This window comes from Quercus robur, chromosome 9 (genome assembly GCF_932294415.1).
Source record: "Quercus robur chromosome 9, dhQueRobu3.1, whole genome shotgun sequence".
Classification (NCBI taxonomy): Eukaryota; Viridiplantae; Streptophyta; class Magnoliopsida; order Fagales; family Fagaceae; genus Quercus; species Quercus robur.
This window is the reverse complement of record NC_065542.1, coordinates 49,751,032-49,777,378: the sequence shown is the minus strand read 5'-3', so window position 1 is coordinate 49,777,378 and position 26,347 is coordinate 49,751,032. Positions and strand designations below refer to the sequence as shown.

The following is a 26,347-nucleotide window of genomic DNA, read 5'->3' as shown; positions in this document are numbered from 1 at the left end:
ACATTAAAAGTAAAACACAGCTAAAGAATTAATGAGACGGACAGGCAATAGGACAAACATAAACTTACAATAATTATCGGCGCCCAGAGGGCAATCACAACACCAATGTTGTTCCTAGCTGCAAACAGAAACTGATGATTTTACAAACCTTTTTCCAGAATGTAATTTAAAACAATAAATTAATAATAATAAATAACCCAAACTCAGAATATTACCCTGAGGGAAGAGCTCTGGCCCCTGAAATGTTGTTACTTGAACTTGCATGATTACTTTTGTTGGACCCACAAGAGGCCTAATCTGCGATGAAGAAAATTTTCAGACGGATTCAAGCAATACTTTTTCCCATGAAGAAAATTTTCAGACCGATTGAACCTTCTCTAAGTAGACAATAATGCATGTCATGAATACATAGAGCAACAATTTTCATTACAAAATGTATAAAATCGTCTAGAAAAGGCTTCTTATGAGGTGACCATGCCAAGTTCTCACCATTGGAATATTTAGAATATTTAGGTGACATGAGGTGACCAGACTAAGTTGTCACCATTGGAATATCCCACATCATATTGTAATCAATTCTCTCTCAAATAATTAATGGATTGAGAGTTGCACATCTAAGAATTTCAGCTCCTCATATTAGTGGTAAATTATCATCTTATTTGAGAAAAAAAGTGAAGAGTGGGGGTGATTGCTACCCATATGTCTGGATAGGGGCTCAATATGCTAACATATTCACAAAACCATTCAGCAAGACTTTTTTTTTTTTTTTTTTTTTATATGAAACAAGACTCGTTTAGACTTTGATAAGTAAGAGCATTCATATTAGAGGTTGTAAAACCACTAAAAAAAACTATTTTAGCACCTCAAATCATAAAAATCATGTTACATCCAAATGGCTATTTTTAATTTTTTATTTGTTTTTACTCTCTCAGACGAACGATGAAGGTGAAGTGGGTTTGTGGCTGGGTCAGCTCTGTGTAATGGCAGAAGTAGCAAGTTTGCTAGGAGTGGGTTTGCGGTTGGGTTAGATCTAATTAATGCTTTTCAATTTTGGTTGATTTTGTGGGTTTTAATTGATTTGGTAGGTTTTAGTTATGGCGGCAATGGGTGGGCTACGGGTGTCTGTGGTGATGATGGTGGGTTGTTGGGTTTTGTGGCAGTTATGGTAGTTTTTTTTTTTTTTTTTTTTTATAATTAAATTGTGTTGGCTATGGGTGTTTGTGGTAGTTGGCTATGGCAGTGAGTGTTGGCTGGTTGCCGTGGTTGTGGTTGATTTTTATGGAGTTTTGTGGGTGGTTGTAAATAGGTGTTTATATTATTTTAATGGTGATATACATGGGTTCTAGTTAGTTCAACTGGCGAAATCTTTAATGGTTGAATAGGAAATTTAGAGTTCAATCTCCACCTACACCAAAACCCGATTGCCATCCACTACCTTAGGTATTCTTTTTAAAATTTAGCGACTTGTCTCACTAAATAACTCAATTAATGGTGTTAACACAATATATTTATCTATCTCTTGCATTGTCAACTAAAGGTTTGTTGCTTCTAGTCTGCGGCTAACAATGAAAAATTTCATGTACGCAAGGATCTACAAATGACCATACCCAAAAACCCCATGTTTGGAATCCAACAAAAACCATCATGTCCTAACAAACCCAATCCCCAAACCCACATAAAATCAAACGAGGAGAAGTGAAAAGAAAAACTAAAGAACAAACAAAGAAAGAGAAGAGGAGGAGGAGGATGATTGGTGGCCACCACATCACTGGTGTTCTTCCGATAGTGTCAGAGCTCATGGGTTTCAGGCTTTCAGCCTTGGGGGCCTAGGCTAGACTTCAGCGAGAAGAGTGAACCCAAAAGAGACCATGAAAGTGGCTAACGGTGGCCTGCTGTGGCCGCCCTTGACAGCGGCCATGGAGATCCAATGGTGGAGAGATCTTCAAGTTTGAGATGAGAGTGAGATGATGGAGGGATAAAGTTAATAGAATTAGAGAAAGAGAAGGTGCTAACACCATTAGCTAAGTTATTTTAATAAGACAAATGGCTGAATTTTAAAAGGGATACCTAAGGTATTGTGTTTATGTTTTGCCCATGTACATATATACCCCATCTTCTTCTTCTTCTTTTTTTTTTTTTTTTTTTTTTTTTGAGAAAATATATACCCCATCTTGATCAAAGGGATGAGTGTGTAAGTAATAGTTTTTAAGTTTCAGGGGCAATTATTTGGTCATTCGATATTGTGGGTTAACCTGTAAAAGATATGTGTATTAGAGTGAATTAATCTTTTAACTCTAAATACAATTATACAATTAATGTTGACAACCATAAAATTTTAAATTAAATATGTGATTATATGGTCAATAAATCCATCCATTATTTCAATCATTAGCACCTGTTTGTTTGAAGGAAAATGCTAGAGATACAAAAAAATTTTGCAAAAATTTTTACGAACTGCTAATGTTGTGTGTTGAGTGATTATTGGTATATAAAATAGTGATATTATTGATGGGTCTAAATGAAAACTAATAAAAAGTTAGTCACAACAACAATTTGTAAAAAATATTGTAAAATAGTTTGTGGCTATAGTATCACTTTTGTTTTTTATTTTTTATTTTTTTTTTTCTTGGAGAAAAGCATTACTCTCGTTTGAAATATATGATTTAGATAAATAAAGGCATAACATTACTATAAATAACAACGACCAAAAAAAAAAAAAAAGAAGAAGAAGAAGAAAGAAAAGGACATAGCAGTAAGGGTCATAAGTTCTGGGGATAGATAAGCGAAATACCTCTATATAGTAGCTGAATGCTAATTTTGATAAAATCAGGAGAACCCAAAACATAGCGTACCTAGAAATTAGAGAAATTAGAAGCTGATCAGTAATAGAATTGATTGTTTTGATACAAGATAAAATTTATACTCTAACTTAATTTAAGTGTATATGTGTGTGAAACTTCCTCCTGGAGACTTGAACCCCGACCCTTGTCTCCACACCCCACAAGCATTTATACTTGTAGAGTAATCATTACACCAAAGATGCGTAGTGGTGCTGATTAGTTCCACGCCCCTCTCAACAGTTTGATAAGCTTCTATTTCTTTGCTTTCTTATTTTACAGCACTGACATATATATCATTAAATCTTATTTGTATTTTTTTAATTAATTTGAGCAACCTTGAAACTATTTTTCCAACACTTACTTGATAAGAGAAATCGGCTTCTCATCCATTGCCCTTCCAACATACAGCCGAGGCTGCAAGATATCAAAATAGTGAAAGAAAGAAAAATAAAATTTGGTAGAGCTACTGTACAGACTGAAAAGAAATTATACAGCTAGCTAAAAATCAGCTTCAGGTATCATATCCATAGGCATGTATGAAGTAACGGCTTTTTAGCTTACACAACTATATATCACTTTAAAAAGCTTTAAAACATGCATCTGCATACCTGAGACCACCACATCATGAGCATCACAATCTTATTATTGGACCTTTCAAGATATCGGCGAATGAATGGGAACAAAGACAACACTGTGGAGAGCATGTTTGGTGAAAAGTAAATGAGGACAGCCAAAATGAACAAAGAAGGTGAACCCGGACTATTGCCAAAGGTCATGATGGTCTGTGCAAACCCAGGAGGAATTTTCCAACTATAAGCATAAGTTACTGGTAAAACTATGAGCCATGCTGCAGCAGAAACAGCTTTCAAAATGTATCTTAGCTTGACATATATCGGCATGCTGTGCCTCGCTTTCCAGCTCAGGATTATATCAAGGACAGCTGCAATATTCCCCCAAAAAATATTATATATATATATATATATATTACAAAGAATAATATTTTCATGTTGATAATTGAATGTATATTGCATGTCAAGTACATGGTAGGCTTCTCCATATTACTGAGTCATTAACCCGAACTTTTGGCAAAACTAAAATATGCTTGAAAATGAAACTGAAAAACCTAGACAGATTTTAGAGAGAGAGAGAGAGAGAGAAAAAAAAAAGGCGCCATGCCCATGAAATAGTTGGAGAAACCCAATACGTCCATGTAGAAAAAGTGCCATTGAAGAGGGGACACAGTAGCACTCAAAGCTATGAAGGTGAAAGAGAAAAAATCAGTTAGATCCAATTAATCATCTTCTTGGTCTTGTGGTCATAAAAAAATACATGAATTGGAATAAAAGGTGATGGGAAATGATAAGGTTTTAGTAAATTGACTAAAAGAAAGCAAATTAAAGGGAACATATATTAGTGTTTGGGACTAACTTATAAGGAGTCAAACTCTACTGACCCAACTTATACGTTCCATACCATACTCCACCAAAAAAATCAATCCATGTATTTATTATTTATTAAACATAAATAGAAGAGTTAAGCAAAGTCAATCTCCTCAACCTCCCAACTCACGTTCCAAACCCACACAAAAAAAAAAATCCCAGTACCACCATCAAAATACCCAGCCACCACTGGATTCCACCACCAATTCCACTACTAGAGAAGATGATGAGATTGAATCTCGTCAACCATCTACTCCTATTCCAGTACAACCAGCGCCAGTGTTGGAGAAGATGACAACCCTAATCCATTCATTGAGACAACTCATCTACCCACGGTTGTCTTCTTGGCCAAAAACCAATTAACCAAAAAATAAAAAATAAAAATCCCAAAGCAAAGGATAGAAAGAAAAGGAGCCCATCAGTTAACTTTTGTTTTATACACCGTATAAAGCAAAGGAGCCCACAAATCTCCTATGTCCAAATCAGTTCAATGGAGTTGGTTTATGTACAAGAAACAATCTCATATGGGTTTTGTGAGAGAGAATAAAAAAATCAGAAGGGTGGCTTTAATGTCGCGAAAGCTTGAAGAAAGCACACATGATGTTCTTTTTGATGGACTTTTAGATAGTAAACCTCAAGTTTATGAAGGGTTCCCTGAATCCACTAGGAGAAAAACTAGATACCACCAGAGAGAAGTTTAAGTAAACTCTAAAATTTTATAATAATAGTTTGTCTTGCCTCTGACGACTACAAAACATATAAATACTGAGAAAAACGTCTAAAACCTTAATTCACATTAATTACACAATTAGGTGACAAAATACCGAAATTTACCAAAAATGGAAAAATTGAGTTTAATGCAAAATTATAAACTACTGACCTTAAGAGTTATCCCAAAACAAGCGGGACTTTATTCTGACTTTTGAGCAAAAAGTTATTAAAAAAAAAAATTACTATAAATGGCAAAAACGCAATTTTCGGAGTCTAAATGAAGAAATTCGCTATTTTCAAGGGAAACCTCATAACAAAGCCATGATTATTGCTCAGAAGGCCATTTCGCTTCAGTTAGCTAAATTTCATGCAATTCTGACTCCGAGACCCATGATTTCTACTAGTGCTTTTTTGTCTTGCACAATGATTTCAGGCGCGCATGAGAGTCCAGAAAGGCCATGGTGGTCTTTTCTACATCAGGCTTGATCATTGAGGCTTGCAAGCTCTTTTCTTTGCTGTAATATCACCCTCCTCATCTTCTCCAACTTTGGCTTTGGTGGTGGAATCAGGCGGTGGCTAGGTATTTTGATTGTGGAGCTTTGATTTATTTTAGGTTTGTAATGTGAGTTGGGAAGTTGAGGAGATTGACTCCATCTAACTCTTCCATTTGTATTTAATATAATGTTCACGTGTCTTGACTTGACAAGTGGAACATAGAGTGGAACATATAAGTTGGTACAAAAGATTTAGACTCACTTATCAACTAGTTTTTTTGTTTTTCAGCTTTTATGTATAGGTTTTAAAAACTTCTTCTTCTTCTTTTTTCGAAGTACAAATATATTTTAGTACACTTTAAACAAAAAGTTTTCAATAAAAAGTTAAATAAGTTATTCTCAAATATGGAAAGTTAAAGGTAATCACTTGGTGGGATGAAGAACACATTTCCCAATAATAGGCCGATAATAACCATCAAATAAACAATATGGTGGTTAATAGGGTGCAAATCAGATGGGATCATAGGAGACGTAATCTAAGAAGCAAGAAAACGGGCATGATGCAACACAAGACATGGTAATTCTTAAAAATTAGGACTCAGCTCGACATGGCACGACTTAGACATGTCAATTAATTAATATTATAAGTATATTTCGATTTTAAAACATGTTTTATGCAAGGATTTTGTTAATGAGTTCTCAAAGAGCACAGATTAAAGTTCATTTAATACTCAATAAAAAAAAATTTTAGAATAATTATTAAATTCATCATTTCTTAATAATTTAATTTTTTAGTACGATATTATAAGTGATTTTAAGTTCAACCATTGTCTTAGAAGGTTCACCAGAGGAAGACAGCAACCAAGTTGATATATTGACCATGTTCAAGGTGTGTTTGACGTGGACACTGGGATTTTTTCCATGACCGTCGTGCTTCTTACGAGGTAGGAGTTAATATGCCACCTCGTCAATTGAAATATATTGCTGAAAAAAATTTGTTGCTTATTTATTTTATTTAATAGGAACATAATTATAAAATTTTATCAATTTTATTTTTTTATCTTCTCACTTTTCTTTTCAACAAAATAAATAAGTTTTCTATCTTTCTACTTTTTAATCCTTCCAACCAAATATAAATAGAAGAAAATTAAATATTTTTTATCTGCTCCCATTTTTTATTCTCCAATTTTCTCACTCCAACAAATCCAACCCTTAACCTATTTAACATCTTATGTTAACAAAGAAAAGTTGACAATCACATAAAGTAAGAATTGATAAGAAGTGACGGTGGGCAGGAAAAACGAAGAAAGATATAACAAGAAAAAGCCAAAAGATAAAAGAAGAAGACGCAAGTGAAGTGAAAATTATACCGGATAAAAGGAGAAGACACAAATAAAGAGAAAATTATACTGGCATGTACAGTACGAAATCCACTTCACATATGTATATAAAATTAACAATTTTTACATATATATATTTTCAAGATAATTTTTTAGAACTTATTATTTTTTAAACTTCAATATTATATAAAAGTAGTCTAGTTTGATTTTAAACATGTACAAAAAATGAAATAGAGAAAACAAAAACTACCTTATCTCTATAACTACTAGACTAATTGACAAATTCTATTAGTTTTTAAAAGAATTATTGGACTAACTTAAACATTTGGAGGGACCAAGTTCTATTTTTTAGCTAAATATTTAAAAATTTTAATACTTTTGAATGATATAAAATAATGTTTTAAAATTTGGGGGGGGCCACTTGCTATAGCTCCTCCCCTGTATGAACTGATGTGCGTAGTCAAATAAAGACAACCTAATTTGTGGCCTTACAGATAGAACCTACTAATTGTTGGGCCTAAAGACCTACTAAGATTAATCATTTACTGAATAGGACTCTTTTTAAGTATTTTGATTTTTATTTTTTTTAGTTGGTGAAAAGTTTAATATTTTTTTTCTTGTAAGCAAAGTAAGGTTTTGCATTCTATTTATGAACCTTTGGTTTCAATTTGTAAGAGAGTTTGATTGATAATAAGTTTTTTTTTTTGTGCCCATCAAAAAAAAAAAAAAAAAGTTTTTTTTGTGTGTGTGTGTGTTTGGGGGGGGGGGGGGGGGGGGATTATTGTTGACTATTAGTGGGTTTTCTTTGCTTAATACAAACTCCAAATAGGCCTAGGTACCTAGCTCCTACGTTCTATCACTTATTTTATTATTGTATAATGTTTCAAATGCATTGTTCTGACTTATCCTATGTCATGAGTGAGGATGACTTCTAGATTGCTTTAATGGGTTCAAGGGTTGGATATGTATGCTCCAATACTAATTTAAGCTATAAAATATGAGGCATTAGGTTTGAAGGAGACAGAAGAGTGGAGAGAGAAATTTGAGAAAAGCTTTAGCACTTAGGGCTAACTCAACCATATAGGCAACTTAGACCACTGCTTACAGCCCCAAATAAAAAAATGCTTCTCTATTAACTAATACAATATATCTATCTTAATATTTTAATTAAGATTGGCTTCACAAAATAAATAAACAAATAAAAATTAAGGTTCCCTCTATTGTCTACTAAAATGCATTATATACGACCACCGAGAGGTGTGGTCTAGTGGTCTTGGGTGATGCACAAAATGTGCCGAGTGTGAGGTTCAAGGTTCAAGTCCGAATATGAATTCATTTGGGTTGCCTTCCTTAGTAGCTCAAGATTCACTAGTGTTCCATGTGAGATTGGGAAGCTATGGCTTATTGTGGTCCCCCTACATCCCAGCAAGGCCCTGACCCAACGAGTATGATACTACTCTAGTCACGTCCAAGTAGGATTGCCACATTGGTTGCCCTCTACCCTTTTTCGTTTAGCAAAAAATGTATTATATATTAAAAAGAGCCCTATCCAAAACAAAAAATAAAAATTTTTTTTTTTAAAGGTGAAGTGAGAAGATTAAGGCCCAATGTATCCCACTTTTTATATCTTTAATTCAACTTCTTATATTTTTTTTTTTTTTTTTTTGTCTTTTTAAACTCTCCACACAAGTTTACACCTTTGTACCTATTATCACATTTCTATCATTTTGAACAAAACTTATCACCCTCTCCACAGACATCACTAGTTTACTCCTTCTCTATACTATTATCACTTGAGTTGACGTGATACATCAATCCTCTTTTGTTACTATGTTACCATTTTTTTAATTTAATTAGTATTTTTAAAAAAAAAAATTTTTTTTTTTTTTTTTTTTTTTAGAAACAAATACACACACACAAGGGAGAGGAAAAGAGGTTCTAACACAAAGGCACATCACAACTCCACTCAAAAGCTATGGTAACTTTTAAAGGAGAGTAGGACAAGTTTAAAAAATAATAATAATAATAATTAGTTTTAACTTTTCCAATTATACCTGTGCGGTTAAGGGGACAGATCACATACTAGGCCTTGGGCCCTGTCCGAGGAGGTAAGTAATCCGAAGACAAGCAAGTAGTACAAATTGTTTTAAGTCAGGCTTTACGAACAAAACATGGAACGGGAAGGTTGTCCAAGGAGAAGTGTCTCCTCGGACCGGCTCAGAATAGGTCAAACACCAAACTTAATGATCAAGGCAACCTCCTAGGATGCATCAATGACAAGGACGTACCCCAGAAACATGCAAGAAAGAAGAAAACCCTAAAAAGAAAAATATAATATATCTGAAGGAAAGCTACTACCACCGCATTAAATGCACCGCAACTACTTTTCTGGCCGCATTTATGTGGAGAAGACCCCTGAACAATAATGTCTTGGCAACCACAACTCATAAAAAGCCAAGGACGGTGCCTGATGGGACAAATACTCAAGTAAGGGTTCAGATAGTCAACAAGTGTAAGATCAAGATGGTTCGGGGAGGACTATATAATGTGAAAGACTCTCCATAAAGAAAGGGAGAGAAAAACTGTAAACAAATCTGTAATAGAGCTTTAAGCGTAAAATATTTAAGAATCAGCATCCTCGGACCAGTTCAAGGGCATTATTCCTTAACAAACTTCTGTTATTTTTCTCTTTTTGGCATCAAAACCTGTTCTTCTGCTATTCGATTCACATAAGCCCAGTCTCCCAACCCATTCTCTACAAATTTATTGTTTTGGGCTGTTTTAGGCTTAAGTCCATACATCCGTTGGGCTAGAAGTCCAAATCAGGTCCTTACAATTGGCACCGTCTGTGGGAAGGGGAATACTCAGGTGTTGGTGAGCTCAACGTTCAACCATGGCAGGTTTAAATCCACGAAGGCAGAATCCATAGGATCCCAACGTCAAAATCCTTTCGTCAACCTCGAGCAGAGAAGGGATCGAGAGGGGAGTGTGTATAGTGCCCGGATCGGAAAAAGCCAATCACGGGGAAAGGGCCATCTCTCTCAAGAAGAGAATACCAGAAAACTGCAACTAGAAGTCAACCAGCTGAAGAGAAAGTTGCACCATACACAGCTAAGGCGAGCTTCCTCTAACCCTGACGCCTCCCCTGACGATGAAGAGGATGGTAGCTACAGACGAAGGTCAAAGACCCTATGAAGAGAAGCACCACCACAAACGTAGGCACAAGAGCCCCCCTCGAAAAGGCGTGGGAAATGATGCTATGAGCAAGGCATTGGATCAAATCTTCAGGTCGCCTTTCACGCGAAGAATTGAGCGAGCAGAACTCCCTCAGTGGTTCACTCAGCCCACGTTCACCAAGTATAATGGCAAGACAAACCCTGTAAAGCATGTGAGCCATTTCAATCAGAGAATGACCGTCCATTCCAGAGACGAAGCCATAATGTGCAAGATCTTCCCATCCAGCCTAGAACCCGTAGCAATGAGATGGTTTGACAACCTAAAGCCCGATTCCATAAACTCCTTTAAGGAGCTCACCCAGGCATTTGGTTCTTGCTTCATCACCTACAACAGAGTCCTTCGACCCCTATCTTCCCTACTATCCTTGAGTATGAGAGAGGGAGAGACCCTGAAGACATACTCGGACAGATATTGGAAGATGTACAATGAGATGGACGGTAATTTTGAAGACGTCACCATCAGCACCTACAAGAGTGGCCTCCCAACCGAGCATGGCTTAAGGAAGTCCCTAACGGGAAAACCTGTCACCAATCTGCGCCAGCTCATAAACCGTATTGACAAGTATAAGAGGGTTGAGGAAGACTAGCAAATGGGTAAAGGAAAGGATAAGGTTATCTCTCAAGAGAGGAGAGATTTCAGGTCGGATCGATATAGTAACAGCCGGCCATGGAGAGATTTTACTAGTTAGTTAGGATCTACCAACACTCAGGCGATCAATGAAGTGTTCCGAGAACCGGTGCACCAAGTTCTGGAGAAGGTTAAAAACGAACCATTCTTCAAATGGCCAAACAAGATGGTTGGGAACCCCCTGAGATGAAACCAGAACCTTTATTGCTAGTACCATCAGGACCAAGGGCACTTTACAGAGCCAGAGTGGAAATTCGACCAGTTCTAGGCTTCTCAGATGAGGACAAGATCAAAACCATTCAACCCCATGATGATGCTCTGGTGGTCACACTCAAGATAGAAGGGTACGATGTAAAAAAAGTGTTGGTAGACCAGGGTAGCGCTGTCGAGGTCATGTACCCTGACCTGTACAAGGGGCTAAGATTAAAACCCAAGGACCTGACAACCTACAATTCCCCTCTGATTAGTTTTGAGGGGAAGACTGTCATTCCAAAGGGTCAAATCAGACTACCCATACAAACTGGTTTAGAAGTGGTAGAGGTGAACTTCATCATGGTGGATGCCCATTCCTCCTACACGGCTATTGTGGCCAGGCCCTGGTTCCATGATCTAGAAGCCGTTTCATCCACCCTACACTAGAAAGTAAAATACCCCTCGGGGGGTCACGTCGAAGAAATTGTGGGGAACCAACCTGTGGCTCGACAATGCCTTATGGCCGCCATTTTACGACAGCACGAAACTAGCTCATCGACCACTACCGAAAGGGACTCATAGCAACCAAACACTCCAGAGCCGCCATCCCATGAACCAGCCGAAGAACCCAAATGTGAGGATTTGGAAAAATTTATCATAGGTAGTGATCCGGAGAAGTTCTTTTAGGTCGGGGCTCAACTACCCCCTCATGAAAAGGGAGAACTGTTGGTATTCCTCAAAAGAAATATTGATATGTTCGCATGGGATGCTTATGAGGCTCCAACGATGGATCCAGATTTTATCTGCCATCACCTAAATGTTAACCTATCCATCATTCCCAAGAAGCAATCGCCTCGGCGCCCATCCAAAGAACGTGCAGACGCTATCAGGGAAGAGTTGACGAAACTTAAAAAGGCAGAGGCTGTCAAGGAGGTCTTTTACCTCGAATGGTTGGCCAACACCATAGTAGTGAAGAAGAAGAGCAGGAAGTGGCGAGTGTGTGTGGATTTCACGGATCTGAATAACGCCTGCCCAAAAGATCCCTTCCCTATGCCTCGAATAGACCAATTGGTAGACGCAATGGTCAGCCATCCTCGGATGAGTTTCTTAGATGCCTTTCAAGGGTATCATCAGATACCACTCGCCTTGGACGATCAACAGAAAACAACATTTGTCACTCCCACTAGAAACTATCACTATAAGGTGAAGCCATTCAGCTTAAAGAACGCAGGGTCAACCTATCAAAGGATGATGACAAGAATGTTTGAATCCCAATTGGGCAAAAGCATTGAGGTCTACATAGACGACATGGTGGTGAAGAGTAAGGTGGTGTCCGTGCACGTTGCAGACCTTGGAAGCATCTTTGAAATCCTGCGAAAAATAGGTTGCGCCTAAACACTTCCAAGTGTTCATTTGGCGTCGAATCAGGCAAGTTCCTGGGATACATGGTGACTCACCGGGGTATCGAGGTCAACCCTGATCAAATCAAAGCCATTAACAGTTTACAACCACCCCGGAATCCCAAAGAGGTCCAGAAGCTTATCGGAATGGCTGCCGCCTTGAATCGATTTATTTCTCGATCGACGGATTGGTGCAAACCTTTCTTCATTTTGATGAAAATGTGGAAAGGATTTGAATGGACTAAATAGTGTGCGTTGGCTTTCCAACAACTTAAAGAATCTCTATCGCGGCCACCTATCATGTCTAGTCCTAAGGTGGATGAGGTCATGTTCGTATACATCGTCGTGGCCCCCCATGCTGAAGTTTGGTATTGCTGTAAGTCGACAACGGCGTACAACGGCCAGTTTACTATATAAGCAAATCACTACATGAGGCCGAGGTTCAGTATCTACCACTAGAAAAGGTCGTCTTGGCAGTGGTGCTTGGCACACAAAAGCTTCCCCATTACTTCCAAACACATACAGTTGTCGTCCTGACTCAGCTCCCACTCAAAGCTGTACTTCGAAGTGCTGATTACACAGGGAGGATTGCTAAATGGGGGATGATCCTAGGGGCTTTTGATATCAAGTACATGCCCCATACCTCTGTCAAGGGCCAGATCCTTGTGGACCTGATGGCCGAGTTTGCCGAACCCCTATCGGAAGAAGTGACAGAAGTGCAACACATGGATGGAAAATCGGTTGGCGTGATCTCCCAACAGGGCCCGCTATCCTGGAAAGTGTACGTCGATGGCACAGCAAACCAAAAGGGGTCCAAGGTGGGAATAGTATTAATATCCCCCAAGAAGATCACTATTGAGAAATTGCTAAGATTGGGATTCTCGGCCACGAATAACGAGACTGAATATGAGGCCCTGCTAATGGGAATGACCATGGTTCAGAAAATGGGTGGGAAGGAGATAGAGATGTTCTCGGACTCGAGATTAGTCGTTGGCCAAGTAAAAGGAGAATTTGAGGTGAGGGACGAAAGAATGCAGAGGTACTTAAGTCAAGTGGGGCACCTACGATCAAGATTCGAATCTTTCAACTTGTTGCACGTCCCTAGAAGTGGAAACATCATGCTGATTCTCTAGCCATGCTTGCCACTTCCTCGGCACAAGGTCTTCCTCGTGTCATCCTTGTGGAAGATTTGTACCAACCAGCAGGGATGGAGAGAGAAATGATCCATGTTCACCAAATTAAGGTTGGGCCTAGTTGGATGGACCCCATAATATCATTCTTGAAGGACGACATCTTGCTTGAGGAAAAATCAGAAGCAGTAAAGGTGCGTAGGAAGGCTCCTCGGTTTTGATTGTCCGAGGACCAAAAGTTATACAAACGCTCGTTTTCCGGGCCCTACTTGCTGTGTATACACCCTTAAGTAACAGAATTACTGCTGAAAGAGTTACACGAAGGGATCTGTGGGAGCCACACCAGAGGCAGATCTTTGGCACACAAGGCCATCACTCAAGGCCACTGGTGGCCAAAAATGTAGAAGGAAGCACAGGAATACGTAAAGAAATGCGATCAATGTCAAAAGTTCGCGCAAAACATGCATCAACCAGGAGGAGTCCTTAATCCTCTGTCTAGCCCTTGGCCGTTTGCATAATGGGGCTTAGACATCGTAGGCCTTTTCCCCAAAGCGGCAGGTAACAAGAGATACCTGCTAGTCGGCACGGACTACTTCACCAAATGGGTTGAAGTTAAGCCCTTAGCAAACATCAGGGATGTGGACGCCAAGAAGTTTGTTTGGAAAAACATTGTCACCCGATTCGGAATCCCTCATACCCTCATCTCAGACAACGACCTCCAATTCGATAGCAAATCTTTTAGGAGATACTGCTGTGGCTTGGGAATCAAGAACAAATACTCTACCCCAGCCTATCCCCAAGGAAATGGTCAAGCCGAGGCCGTTAACAAGACCATAGTGAATGGACTCAAGAAGAGGTTGGACGACGCAAAGGAAAAATGGGTGGAAGAACTGCCACATGTCCTCTGGACATACCGAACCACGCCTCGCAAATCCACCAGGGAAACCCCCTTCTAGATGACATACGGCGCAGAGGCAGTTATTCCTCTGGAGAACAACTTCCCTACACTAAGACTAGCTCTTCCAATTTGGGCAATAACAATGAATTACTAGAAAAGAGTTTAGACTTTATTGAAGAAAGAAGGGAGAACGCAATGGTTAAATTGGCATACTACCAACACAAGCTCAAACAAGGTTACAATGCCAACGTGAAGCTAAGGCCATTGGCACCAGGCGATTTGGTATTAAGGAAGGTCCTATGTACTACAAAGAACCCAACATGGGGAAAGCTAGGGCCCAATTGGGAAGGACCGTACCGCATCACCTCAATGGCTGGTATAGGAGCATATTATTTAGAAAACTTAGATAAGCATGTAATACCACGCCCTTGGAATGTAAACAACCTGAAAATGTACTATTATTAATGAAAATTTTCTTTCCTAGTACGTCCATTCATTGCATAAATGCGTTGTTCTTCCTTTATAAGTGTTCAAACAGAACCTTAGTCATGCTTGATGTCCTCGAACCAGATGCTAAGGGGAAATTAACACTATATCATCACTATTATAAGTGTTCAAACAGAACCTTAGTCATGCCTGATGTCCTCGGACCAGATGCTAGGGGGAAATTAACACTATGTCATCACTTTTATAAGTGTTCAAACAGAACCTTAGTCATGCCTGATGTCCTCGAACCAGATGTTAGGGGGAAATTAACACTATGTCATCACTTTTATAAGTGTTCAAACAGAACCTTAGTCATACCTGATGTCCTTGGACCAGATGCTAGGGGCAAATTAATACTATGTCATCATTTTTATACTCATTGGGAGAGATTGATATCCAATGGCATTTTTACACTCATCGACGTCTTTACAAGGGCCGTACCCAATCCCACGAATCAATAATTTTGCATAAGTACAAGCCCTAACCTACTTGTCTAAGTAGTAAACGGGACAAAGATGCTCCCCTTTCTACTCTGCTTTCACTAAAGAATATATTCATCTTCATTAATATCAACCTTCAATAACGAAGGGACAGTTCTTGATACAAATATGTGATAAACCTGTCTGTTGCTGGTACATTATCAAATTACTTAACTTGCTAGCATTAAGTTATTATTAGCTTCTAATAAAGACAAACAGCAACAGTGCAATGCTTCTTATAATACTAATAAGTTAGGGAACGTATAAAGTAAAGATACATGAAGTATGAAAAAAAAAAGTCAATTCATTAATCAAAAGTGGGTAGCCACACACCAAAAAAAAAAAAAAAAAATCTTACAACTATTTCTTTGCGGATTGAGTGCCCTTCCCAGAATTAGTGGCCTTGCGCTTGGCATCCCCAACGTCAGACTTTAACTCAACTATTTTGGCCTAGGAAACCATGTCCTTGATGGTCAGGGAATCCTCGGCAGGGATGTCTTTGGCTAAGGATAGGACCTCCTTACCCTTTCCTACTACCCCTGTGGGAATCTCAGCACCCCCAACAAGGACCTGAGTATCAGAGACTTGCTCAGGAGGAGAGAGGGATAGGGTAATGGGTGGAGGCAAGTCAGCTGGAGCTTCTCTGATGACTTCTGAGAGGAATACACTCTCAGCTTTCCTTAGCTCAAAGTCTGCAGGGACCCCCGCACGGTTGAATGCCTTTACCCAGGTATCGGTGCAGTAACCCCTGCATACTTTAGCTACCTCCTCAACCAGCCTTTTTTCAACGTCTTCCATCCCACGCTAATAGGCAGCTTCCTCCGTGGCCTTAGCAGCTTCCCTGGCCACCTCGACTACCTCTTTAGCCTTCTGCAGCTCTGCCTCTAGACTTAAAATAGTGGCTTTCTCAGTGGCCAAGTTCACCTCTGTTGTGTAGAGTAGTTTGCATTGGTCTTCGGCCTGGGCCTCAGCATTTTTTAACCCCGCTAGCACACTGTTATGCTTATGCTCTGACACTTTCAACTTCTCGACCAGCTGCATATTCTTTCACAGCCCCGAGAGCCTTCTCAACCTCATGCCAGGACTGGGACTCAGCATCAAATCTATTATTCACATTCTGGACCCATTCCTCGGCCACGTAAACCTGCTGTGTGACCTACATGACAATAACAAAGGAATCATGTATACAAAATGATGGCAACGGCACTGAAAAATGAAGGTGCTTCCTATCACTCTATTCAGAAAAGCGAAAATTGACTTACCATGGCAAGGTCCCTCTTCAATGACATAAAGAGCTCCAGTTGCCGAGTACGACTGAGAGCCTCCATGTCCCGTGGGAGTAGAAGAGGCTGCTCTAAAGCTTGGGCCAGATGGGCCGCCTGACCTCTCTGAGATTCCCAAATGGTGGCATCCCAGGGGATTTGGGCTCCGTCCAACTCTATCCGCGGAGCCCATGTGCACTGTGGTCGGCACACTTTAACGTCCTCCCTGCTATCATGGGAGGTGGCCCTATTATCCCTAGGGTCTTTAGTCTTCTGCTGTTTGGTGCCCTTCGGGCAGACCACCTCACCTTCCTCCAATTCGTGCACTATCCTCTTCTTCTTCGTATCTTGCGCAGCCGGCAGTCCGAGATCAGCAAGAGGAGGAGGAAGAGGGAGATTGGCTGGAGTTTGGGTCTTGGGGGGGGGGGGTCTTTCAAAGTTCCCCCCTTATTCCTGTTGGCCATTAAACCTTTCAAGCTCGGTCTTCTCTTCGAGTCCATCTCTCTTCTTTCCTCTGAGCTTGTATCAACCTTAGCTACCACTATCTCGGGCTGGAGAGCCGCGAAGTGTCTGTCGGACTCGGTTTCGGAATCTGAGGGCTACACGGGCCTTTCCGATGCTCCTTTCTCCCCTTCGAAGTGGAACTGGTCTATTCTTCTTCCAATGATAAGCGCAAGGAGGCAATTTCCTCTTCTGCTGCAGCAGTTGCTTCGAAAGGGACTTTTTGTAAAGGTATTACGAGCGGAGGAGGGATTTGTTGAACTGGTAATATAATTGGGGGAAGGTCATCCTGAGCCAGGAAATTAGACTTCGACACGTCTATACGGTTTATCCGAGGGTCACCAACTCTGATGGCATGGCCAACCTCTTGAAAGATCTTCGAAATGGGGTCGAAACTGAGGATCAAATGGACAGCTCGCAACTATCAGTCCTCGCTCACAAAAATCTCTGACCGAAGCAGATAGTTGAGAGCCACAACATTAGTAAGACTGAGCCAAGGAGCGACTTGCATCCTATCTGCAGAAATAACCGAGAAACCAAACTCAATTAGATAATTGAAGTCTACTTTCAATAGAAAGAAAAACGAAGGACATAAGTGGGGTTAAAAAATCTAAGTCTTTTGCTAAGGAACCTAACTCTAAGGTATCCCACCTGTCTCTCTCTCTTGGGTTGGGCAGTGGAGACCATCATGCCACACCCCTAAAGCGATGAGGTAGTCATCTTTCATCCCTTTGTTGGATTTGGGGAGGCTCGAGATAAGCCTGACAATGGCCAACCTCGACTTGAGGTAAAACCCTCCGTCAGCATGTGAGTGGCACTCGTACATATAGACCACGTCGTGCCATGTGAGCCCCAGTTCGAGATACTCGTTAAGAGCATTGACACAACCTAGGATCCTAAACATATTGGGTGCACACTAATGGGGACACAGCCTACGATTAATAAGGTAGTCTCGAGTTATCCTACCCATAGGAAAGGTCATCCCCCCTTCTATAAAGGCTATTATAGGAATGACCACTTCCCCCACCTCTCTATGTGTAACAATTTGTTCTGAGGAACAATATCGTAGGCTAACCCCCTAGGGTATATGGTATCTCTGCTTAAAAACTTCTATTTTTGCGGGAGAATCTACTAGGCTCTCGAATCTACCCATTTGAACAACCTAAGATGAAATAATTGGGATTCGTAAGTGAGGAAGTAAGAAATAGCAATCCAAGGAGACTGACCAAGGGGAAGGAGTATTCAAAAAAAATGTATATGTGTAAATTTGCAGAAAACAGAATATATACTAATTTTTGATACCTTCGAAAAAGTTTTCGAGGATCTCTTAAGGAAAGAGGGGTGAAAGGTTGTGTAACTTAAAGAGTTGTTGAGAACTTAAGTGTTCGAAATCTTTGGAAACCTGAAGACTTGTTAAAATGGAGAAAATGTTTCTCCGTACCCTTTATATAAGGAGCGAAAATAAGCAATAAGAGTTATCCCGCCCAAAATTCTAGGGAAAAATTCAGCCATTAGATCTGCGCCTCACCGTTAGATTTGGGGAACAAAGCGTCGCCTGGAACAATTAATGACACTTTGTGGGCTTCAAAACGTCAGGTGCAATTAATGGGGCACATGAAACAGTGCCCTCGCACGTGCGAATCAAGGAATCAATTGATGTAACTCCTTAAAAATCAAAACACCACTTTTCTCCTTGAATGAGAAGGAGAAAAACTGGAGTTTTGAGGGGCTATTGTGGGGTTAAGGGGCCGAATCACATACTGGGCCTTGGGCCCTGTCCAAGGAGGTAAGTAATCCGAAGACCAGCAAGCAGTAAAAATTGTTTTGAGTAAGGCTTTATGAACAGAACGTGGAACGGGAAGGTTGTCCGAGGAGGAGTGTCTCCTCAGACCAGCTCAAAATAGGTCAAACACCAAACCTAATGATCAAGGCGACCTCCCAGGATGCGTCAATGACAAGAACGTACCCCAGAAATGTACAAGAGAGAAGAAACCCCAAAAAGAAAAATATAATATATTTGAAGGAAAGGTGCTACCACCGCATTAAATGCACCACAACTACTTTTCTGGCCGCATTTATGTGGAGAAGACCCCTGAACAGTAATTTCTTGGCAACCGCAACTCATAGAAAGCCAAGGACGGTGTCTGATGGGACAGGTACTCAAGTAAGGGTTCAAATGGTCAACAAGTGTAAGATCAAGATGGTCCGGGGAGGACTATATAACGTGAAAGACCCTCCATGAAGAAAGGGAGAGAAAAACTGTAAACAAATCTATAATAGAGCTTTAAGCGTAAAATATTTAAGAATTAGCATCCTCGAACCAATTCGAGGGCATTATTCCTTAACAAATTTCTGTTATTTTTCTCTTTTTGGCATCAAAACCTGTTCTTCTGCTATTCGGTTCACGTAAGCCAGTCTCCCAACCCATTCTCTACAAATTTATTGTTTTGGGTTGTTTTGGACTTAAGTCCATACATCTGTTGGGCTAGAAGTCCAAATCAGGTCTTTACAATACCATTTGATTTAAAAAAATAAAATAAAATAACATAGAATTGGCCCTTTTTATTTTGAGGAGGTTATTTAATTTGTATATGTTGGGTAACATTACTTGTTATAGTTGCATCTGAAGAAATAAAATTTTCAAAATTAAAATTAATAAAAATCCTATTTAAGATTGATTATGTCAAAAGAAAGATCAATTGGATTTACCATATTATCAATCAAAAAGGAAATATTAGTGAAACTTGAATACAAAAAATTAATTAGTAATTTTGAATTTCAAAAAGCAAGACACCAAAAACACAAGACCACCACTAGTCAATCGGAACAAAAGGGATTGTGTGAGAGAGAAGAGAAGAGAAGAGAAGAGGGAGGGCTTTGTGCAAGGAAGAGATAGTGATGAAGGTTGGCAGCACCAATGATGGTGACGCCAGTTAGTGGGTGGCGTCTATAGGTGACACTAGTCGGTGGGTGGCATTGGTGCAAGATGGTAGTGCAGATGGGTGTGGGAGATGGATTGTGAAAGATGGTGAGAGAGCTAGAAGGGTTGTGGCCTTATGGTTGAGAGAGTTGAGAGATAGAGGGGGAGAGGAGAATAAAGAGATGGAGAGAGAAGAATCGAGAGTGAAAAAGGGGGAGAAAGTGTAAATGTTTTACCTCTGTTTCAAGAGTGAAACATTAACAAACCTTTGTCTTTGGTTTTTCCTTTAACCGAAAAAATATTTTACAATTGACCGATTATTTTACTTCTTAACAAACAGTAAAATATGAATTATTTTTCTAAAAATATTTTCCTTCAAAACAAACAAAAGTTAGAATAATATGACAAGATCACAAGAGTATCCCAAAACAAATATAAAATAATAACATGCCAGCATAAAAATAACAATAACGAGGATAACTTTAACACAGAAAAATGTGAAAATAAAATGGAATTTGTTTCAATCAAAACAAGTAATCATACTTTCAAAAGTTCAAGAAAAGAGAAGAAATGTGCAGAAAAAAACTGCAGTTAACAGGTTTTCTACCTTGTACAAACTTCAATATTGCAGCAGATATGAAGATACTCAGCACCTTCTTGAAAACATCACCCTCAAATATGGAACTTAATTTCCCTGACCCATTCGAAGCAATGATGACCATCGCCTAAATTCGACAGAATATTGTGAACGTTGTTCATAAGATCAGATAGACATAAAATGAAGGAAACACAAATAGGAAAAGTGGAAGAGGATTACCTGTAAACACAAAATATAAAAGCTCCACATTCTGTCAAAACTTCTAAAGATTTGCCAAAATGAGCGTATTTCAACAAAACCTGTTTTCCCAATCCATTTGCCCCCAGTATACGGTTTCTCATCCTGAACATCAATAGAAGAATTTCCACAATTAAAAAAATATTTTTACCAAAGAACAAAATTTAAATACAGTTCCTTATATACTGCTTCTTAGATTCTCCTCCTAAAAATCTGACACCTACCTATGAGAATAACTAAACAAATGGGGTTTTAACCCCGTTCTTTTTTCTTCTTTTTTTCCCCTCTTATGTCTTTGAGAAAACCCTACTGTGGATCTCTCAAAACTTCCCCCAAACAATATCAGAAAAGGAAAAAAAGAAAAAAAAAAAAAATCTGGCTTTCAGAAGGACAAGCATGTAATGATCTTCTCCTTTAATCCCATTATTTTCATTAGAAGACGAGTTGATCTGTGCATACTTTGTATCCTAGACAAATGGCTTTTTAAATAATGAAAAAGAAAAGAAAAGAAAAAAAAGTAGAAGAACAAGAAGAAGACGGCCATAATCTAAGCCTCATAAGTTTGGAACAAATAGCCATTAGAACAGTAATAGCAGCTCCATCACATTCATTTCCAATAACACAAATTAGAGAGAAAGAATAAGGGGCAAAACCACCCTCCCCCTCAAAACCTACTCTGCTACAATTCCGCGCAAACCCATTCCTCTACATGCTGCAACCACCTCTATAATCTCCTTCATGTCATCGTTCTCTCCTAGTTAGACCCAAGCGATTGTGTGTGAGAAATCAGATCTAAAGCCAATGGGTTTTCTCACAAAACAGGGAAAAAAATATAATAATAGAAAGTTACGGCACTTTAATGGTGTTTGTTTTGTTATTCATTTAGACAGATGACAAATTTTTAATAAGGAAACTTAAAGAACAGTATATGAGGAACTTTTCGCTCTTTACCAAAAATCAAGTTGACAAAATTAGTACGGATAAAATGGTTAACTTGCTAGAAAAAACCATTAGACTGAGTGATACATATCTGCCATATGAATCCCGAAATTTTTTTAAAAAAATGTTGATTATTATGTAAATTATAACAATAAGATTGACAAATAAAATGCACTATTGTTAAATTGTGTACAACAGATCTATATAAATTTACTTTTTTTATTTTTTGAGAGAGAAAAAGATGTATAATTGAAGAAACAAAATGGACTAGTGAGATGAGAAGAAGAGTGTCAAGCTAGTCTCTCTGTGTGTCTGTCTAAAATTGACCGGACCGAGATGTCAGGCAACTAGGCAAGCCTGACGCAATGTGTTTTTTCTGTAGAAATTCTCCAGATTTTCTAATCTAATTGACATGGTTTCATGTGATCAACAGTCAAGTAGTTTCAACCAATTTTTGAAAGGGTGTAACATTTATTTAATGTCCTTTTATGATGCCTAGCTATTCATTTAAAATCTTCACTACATCTATAAATTGAGAGGTTGTCCGGTCATTTCATGCAGTTTTTCCATTATTTTATTGCAAAACACATTATATAGAAGTTCGTTAGTACTTCTAGAATTACCAGCTATATATCAATAGATACTTAGGCTTTGTTGTATCATGGAGACTAGTTGCTTGTAACCCTTGGCAAACTCTTTGGAGTTGGAGCATTTCTAGTCTTAAAGATAGCGACTACAACCTATAAAGACTTCATTGCTGTTCTTCCCTATATACATAATTATCCTCTCTCTCTCTCATTTTCTTTTTTCTTTTACTATTTGAACACATCGAAACAACTCTTCTATTCATTAAAAAAATTCAGATTCATATGTTGGAAAGCACAAAGAGACTAGTCTACTACCAAAAAGCAACATATATCCCAAATTACAACATGCCTCATTTTTGTCAACTCGAAGCTGCTCCAGAGGCTGGCAAAAGAAATCAGCGTCAGCACGCATAGGCCAACCTAGCCGAAAACAATCAACTGACCTACAATTCACACGAACATAATTTTTATTAAACTACATTCTGTACAAATGAAATGCATATAAACAAAGAAACACATAATACCAGAAGTATTCATTTAAATCATCATAATTTCTCCACTGAGAATGCTTTGCTTTTCCATAATTGCTTCTTTTAGCTTCCTGTAATACACAAAATAAATGGCGACACAAAGCAATCAAATATCAATTTAATAACATTAAATTTTATGGACCAAAAAGAACATGCAGAAGCAACACCTTCGCTATCGTCTCATATATTGGAGTTACTACTTGCGTTAAAAAAGCCTCATCATCACCACCATATACTGGCTTTACAGGCTCATCATTCATTGGACTTCCAGCCAGTATCCCACACAACTCAAGTGCCATCTATAAAGATTGAAGTACAACTGAATGATTATGCTTAAGTCAATAGAACCTTAAATTATACTCAATGATCAATAAAATTAGAGTGTCTCATTTGAACATCCATAATTTATATTTAAAATTAATCAAAGTTGAAACCCCACTATTGGAGATATTAGGTTTATTTGTATAAGCACAAAGGCCCAATTGTATTACTCAATACAAATGAGATTATTACAGTGAAATCCTCTATCAAATATAGTGACAAACTGCTTATTTACTAGGAAATTATAAATTTAATAATTAAATCATTATACTAATATTTTCCCGCTGCATGAGGGAACAAGTATTAAGAATTTTTTTTTTTTAATATAATTATAATATGTTGTTAACTATGCAATTTGAATCATTTCTCTCTTAAATCTCCAAACATTTTGTGTATGAAGAAGTGTCAATTAAGTTAAGACTCTTGACTTAAGCTATTAAGAAGTAAGCTTAAAATACTAGGAAATTGTAAATCTAAGCATTGAACCATTAGTATAACATATTCCACAACTTAATTAAAGCAATTTTTAAAAATTGTCAAAGCATAATGTATAAAACTGCGGTAATCGCCAAAAAGTACTATAATTTAGTTTATGGAAAATTCTAATGTAGATCATGGTCAAAGTTATAGAAAATTTGCTACTTGGAATTAAAACCCTTGCATTATCCAAATTAATTTCCCCTTGTTCACCTTCACTCCAAAACGGTTTAGATTAAATAGATCAATCTTCAAGACTACCCGTTAAAATCTCCAAGACTACCCAAATCAGGCTTCTTATATAAGGCCCACAAAGCTTGGAGCATGCCATGCTATAATATAGTCAGACTTCTTACTACTAAAATATCCTTGTTGACTGACCACTGTTCAAATTTACAATACGGCAATATCTCATATATAATTTGAATAAACCACTAAAGCTTTATTTATGTTACCGGTACATATAAATGTTTTTGGCTGAACAGCCTAAACCAGCTTGCAGATGAATAGATTTATCAGAGAAGTACTTCGCTTGCAAAATTGAAACTGATTATGAAGACTACGAGAGCAACTTAAATGAAGTTTGTGGTGGTACCACCATGATATTTTACAAAATAACTAACAGAAAAACCACCAAATCAGTGAGTTGACTAGCATATTCTTACAGCCTATTCAACTTATCTTCCGAACGTTTCCTAGCAGTAGATAATAAAATTGCAAATAGGAACAAAGTATGAAGCACTTGACATCATAAAAGCTTGGGGTGCTCACTATAGTACATCAAAAAGTACATGAAAACAAAAACAAAAACAAAAACAAAAACAAAAAAAAATGATGCATAATTTTTTCAGTTAATATTAAAATTCTAGTAAAATTATATGAACAGTAATTTTTTTTTTGTATTTTGGTTCCTCAACGTTTCTGACCAGACACATGGCATTGGCAATATCCCCGCACAAGAGCTATTCCTCGTATTTAAATCTGTAATTCATATCCTTTCCCTCCCTCTCCCTTACGATTTAGAGCCCCAAAAAAATGGAAAGAAAAATTAATTCTTTAAATCTCTCTTTGCATTCTCAAGAACAATCATAACTGTACATACATGATGATAAATATAGCAAAGGCATTCTGGCATGAATCTCAAGTTTGCAGCTTCTCCCCATATAAGAAGATATAAACCCATGTATAGTAATTTTCTCTGCTGCACTTCCTGTTGAAGTGCCGGTTCCCTGCCAATTAGGGAAAAAAAAAACACAAAGTAAAAGAAATTTTTCAAAGCATAAAAGAGTACCTGAATATTTTGTATCAACTAGCAAGAAAAAGAGTATGAAATACGCTAACAGTGAAAATAAGGTGCCAACTAAATTAAGGGTGTGTTTGTTTGGAGGTGAAATAGAGTGAATAGAAAACTATGGAGAGAAAATAAAAAGAAAAACTTTTTTGAATGTGTTTGATTGGGTGGGGAGGAAAGAAAATAAATGGTGGGGCTTGAGTGTTTTCTTCTCAAACCCACCAAAAAAATTTCACCCTAAAATAGAGAAAAAATTGAAGAGAAAAAATGGGACTGCTTAATGGATAAAAATGTCATGTGTGCAATTCACCCAATTCCTTTCATTTTTTTTGTTTTTCTTTTTTTTCTTTTTTTGTGCTTTTGTGGGCAATTGCCTCTTCCTTTTTTTTCTTTTTCTTTTTTCTTTCTTTTTTTTTCTTTTTCTTTTTTTTTTCTTTTTTTGATTTCTTGGGGTGTGGGTGTGATAGTTTTTTCTTTTTCTTTTTCTTTTTTTTTTTAAATAACCAGACATGAATTTTTTTTAAAATAAATTGGGTGATTGCCTTTTTTTTTTTTTTTGGTTATTTGTCACATTTTTGTTTTAATTGGCCATTTTTTTTTTACAATGGTGTATGAGTAGATTTATACAAATTCATTTTTTTCATCATTCCACTTTTTCACTCCCAACCAAACAAAAATGAGAGAAATTAATATTTTTTCTATCCTCCCACTTTTCCATCCTCCAACTATTTTCTATTCTTTTACTTTTTCACCTCTCCAACCAAAGTAACCCTAAGTACCTAGCTACCGCAGCAAAAGAAAGCAGTCTAGTGCTGTCGCACGTAACACTAAGAGTAGACTAATCCAACTGGCACTTCCAAAAATAAATATAATTTTTCAGAAGAAATTTCTTAATAAAAAATAGGAAGGCTCACCGAAGGCTACTTTTGCGATCCAAATACTTGCACCACTTTCTGTAGTTTTTGAGAAGTTTCTTCATCACTTCTGTCAGAGCACGATCATCCAACTAAAGAAACAGAAAGTATCGTATGTTATGACAACATAAGACTGGCTCAAAAGATAAAAATACAAGCCAGAGCATTAATCTAAGAAGAATAAGACCTTGGGTTGCTGATCAGGCTTTGGGAATTGACGTATTTGCACATTTGCCAGCAACATAATCAAGTGCTCCCTTTGATTTGCAACATTGTCCTTCTACATGTTAATAAATGGAAAGTAGCCTGATGAGTAGCCATGAAACACTAGCTAGCTAATGGACAACAAACGATTTAGTAAGTCACCTGAAAACCAAATTGAATCTGAAGCCAGTCTAGAATGTCTTTATTAACTTGCATCTGGTGGCCCATTGGCCATGGCAAACCGCTGGTATTACGAAGTGCAGAAACAGTAGCTTGAATCTGTAAACAAAAAA

At 38.0% G+C, this 26,347-nt stretch overlaps 1 protein-coding gene across 3 annotated transcripts in view; it reads right to left on the bottom strand.

Moving 5' to 3' along the window:
• The window catches only part of LOC126698894 (callose synthase 2-like), a 112,492-nt gene that overhangs the window by 65,878 nt on the left and 20,267 nt on the right, over positions 1-26,347 (bottom strand). For all 3 annotated transcript variants that reach the window (XM_050396397.1, XM_050396396.1, XM_050396398.1), the window contains exons 7-20: positions 26,217-26,333; positions 26,038-26,130; positions 25,851-25,942; positions 24,748-24,874; positions 23,015-23,146; positions 22,842-22,918; positions 22,667-22,760; positions 20,774-20,896; positions 20,564-20,681; positions 3,449-3,780; positions 3,202-3,254; positions 2,792-2,852; positions 216-297; positions 69-118 (exon numbers count right to left, since the gene is read on the bottom strand). In XM_050396397.1, the coding sequence (XP_050252354.1) occupies positions 69-118; positions 216-297; positions 2,792-2,852; positions 3,202-3,254; positions 3,449-3,780; positions 20,564-20,681; positions 20,774-20,896; positions 22,667-22,760; positions 22,842-22,918; positions 23,015-23,146; positions 24,748-24,874; positions 25,851-25,942; positions 26,038-26,130; positions 26,217-26,333 (1,551 nt within the window). The remainder of the gene's footprint in view (positions 1-68; positions 119-215; positions 298-2,791; positions 2,853-3,201; positions 3,255-3,448; positions 3,781-20,563; positions 20,682-20,773; positions 20,897-22,666; positions 22,761-22,841; positions 22,919-23,014; positions 23,147-24,747; positions 24,875-25,850; positions 25,943-26,037; positions 26,131-26,216; positions 26,334-26,347) is intronic.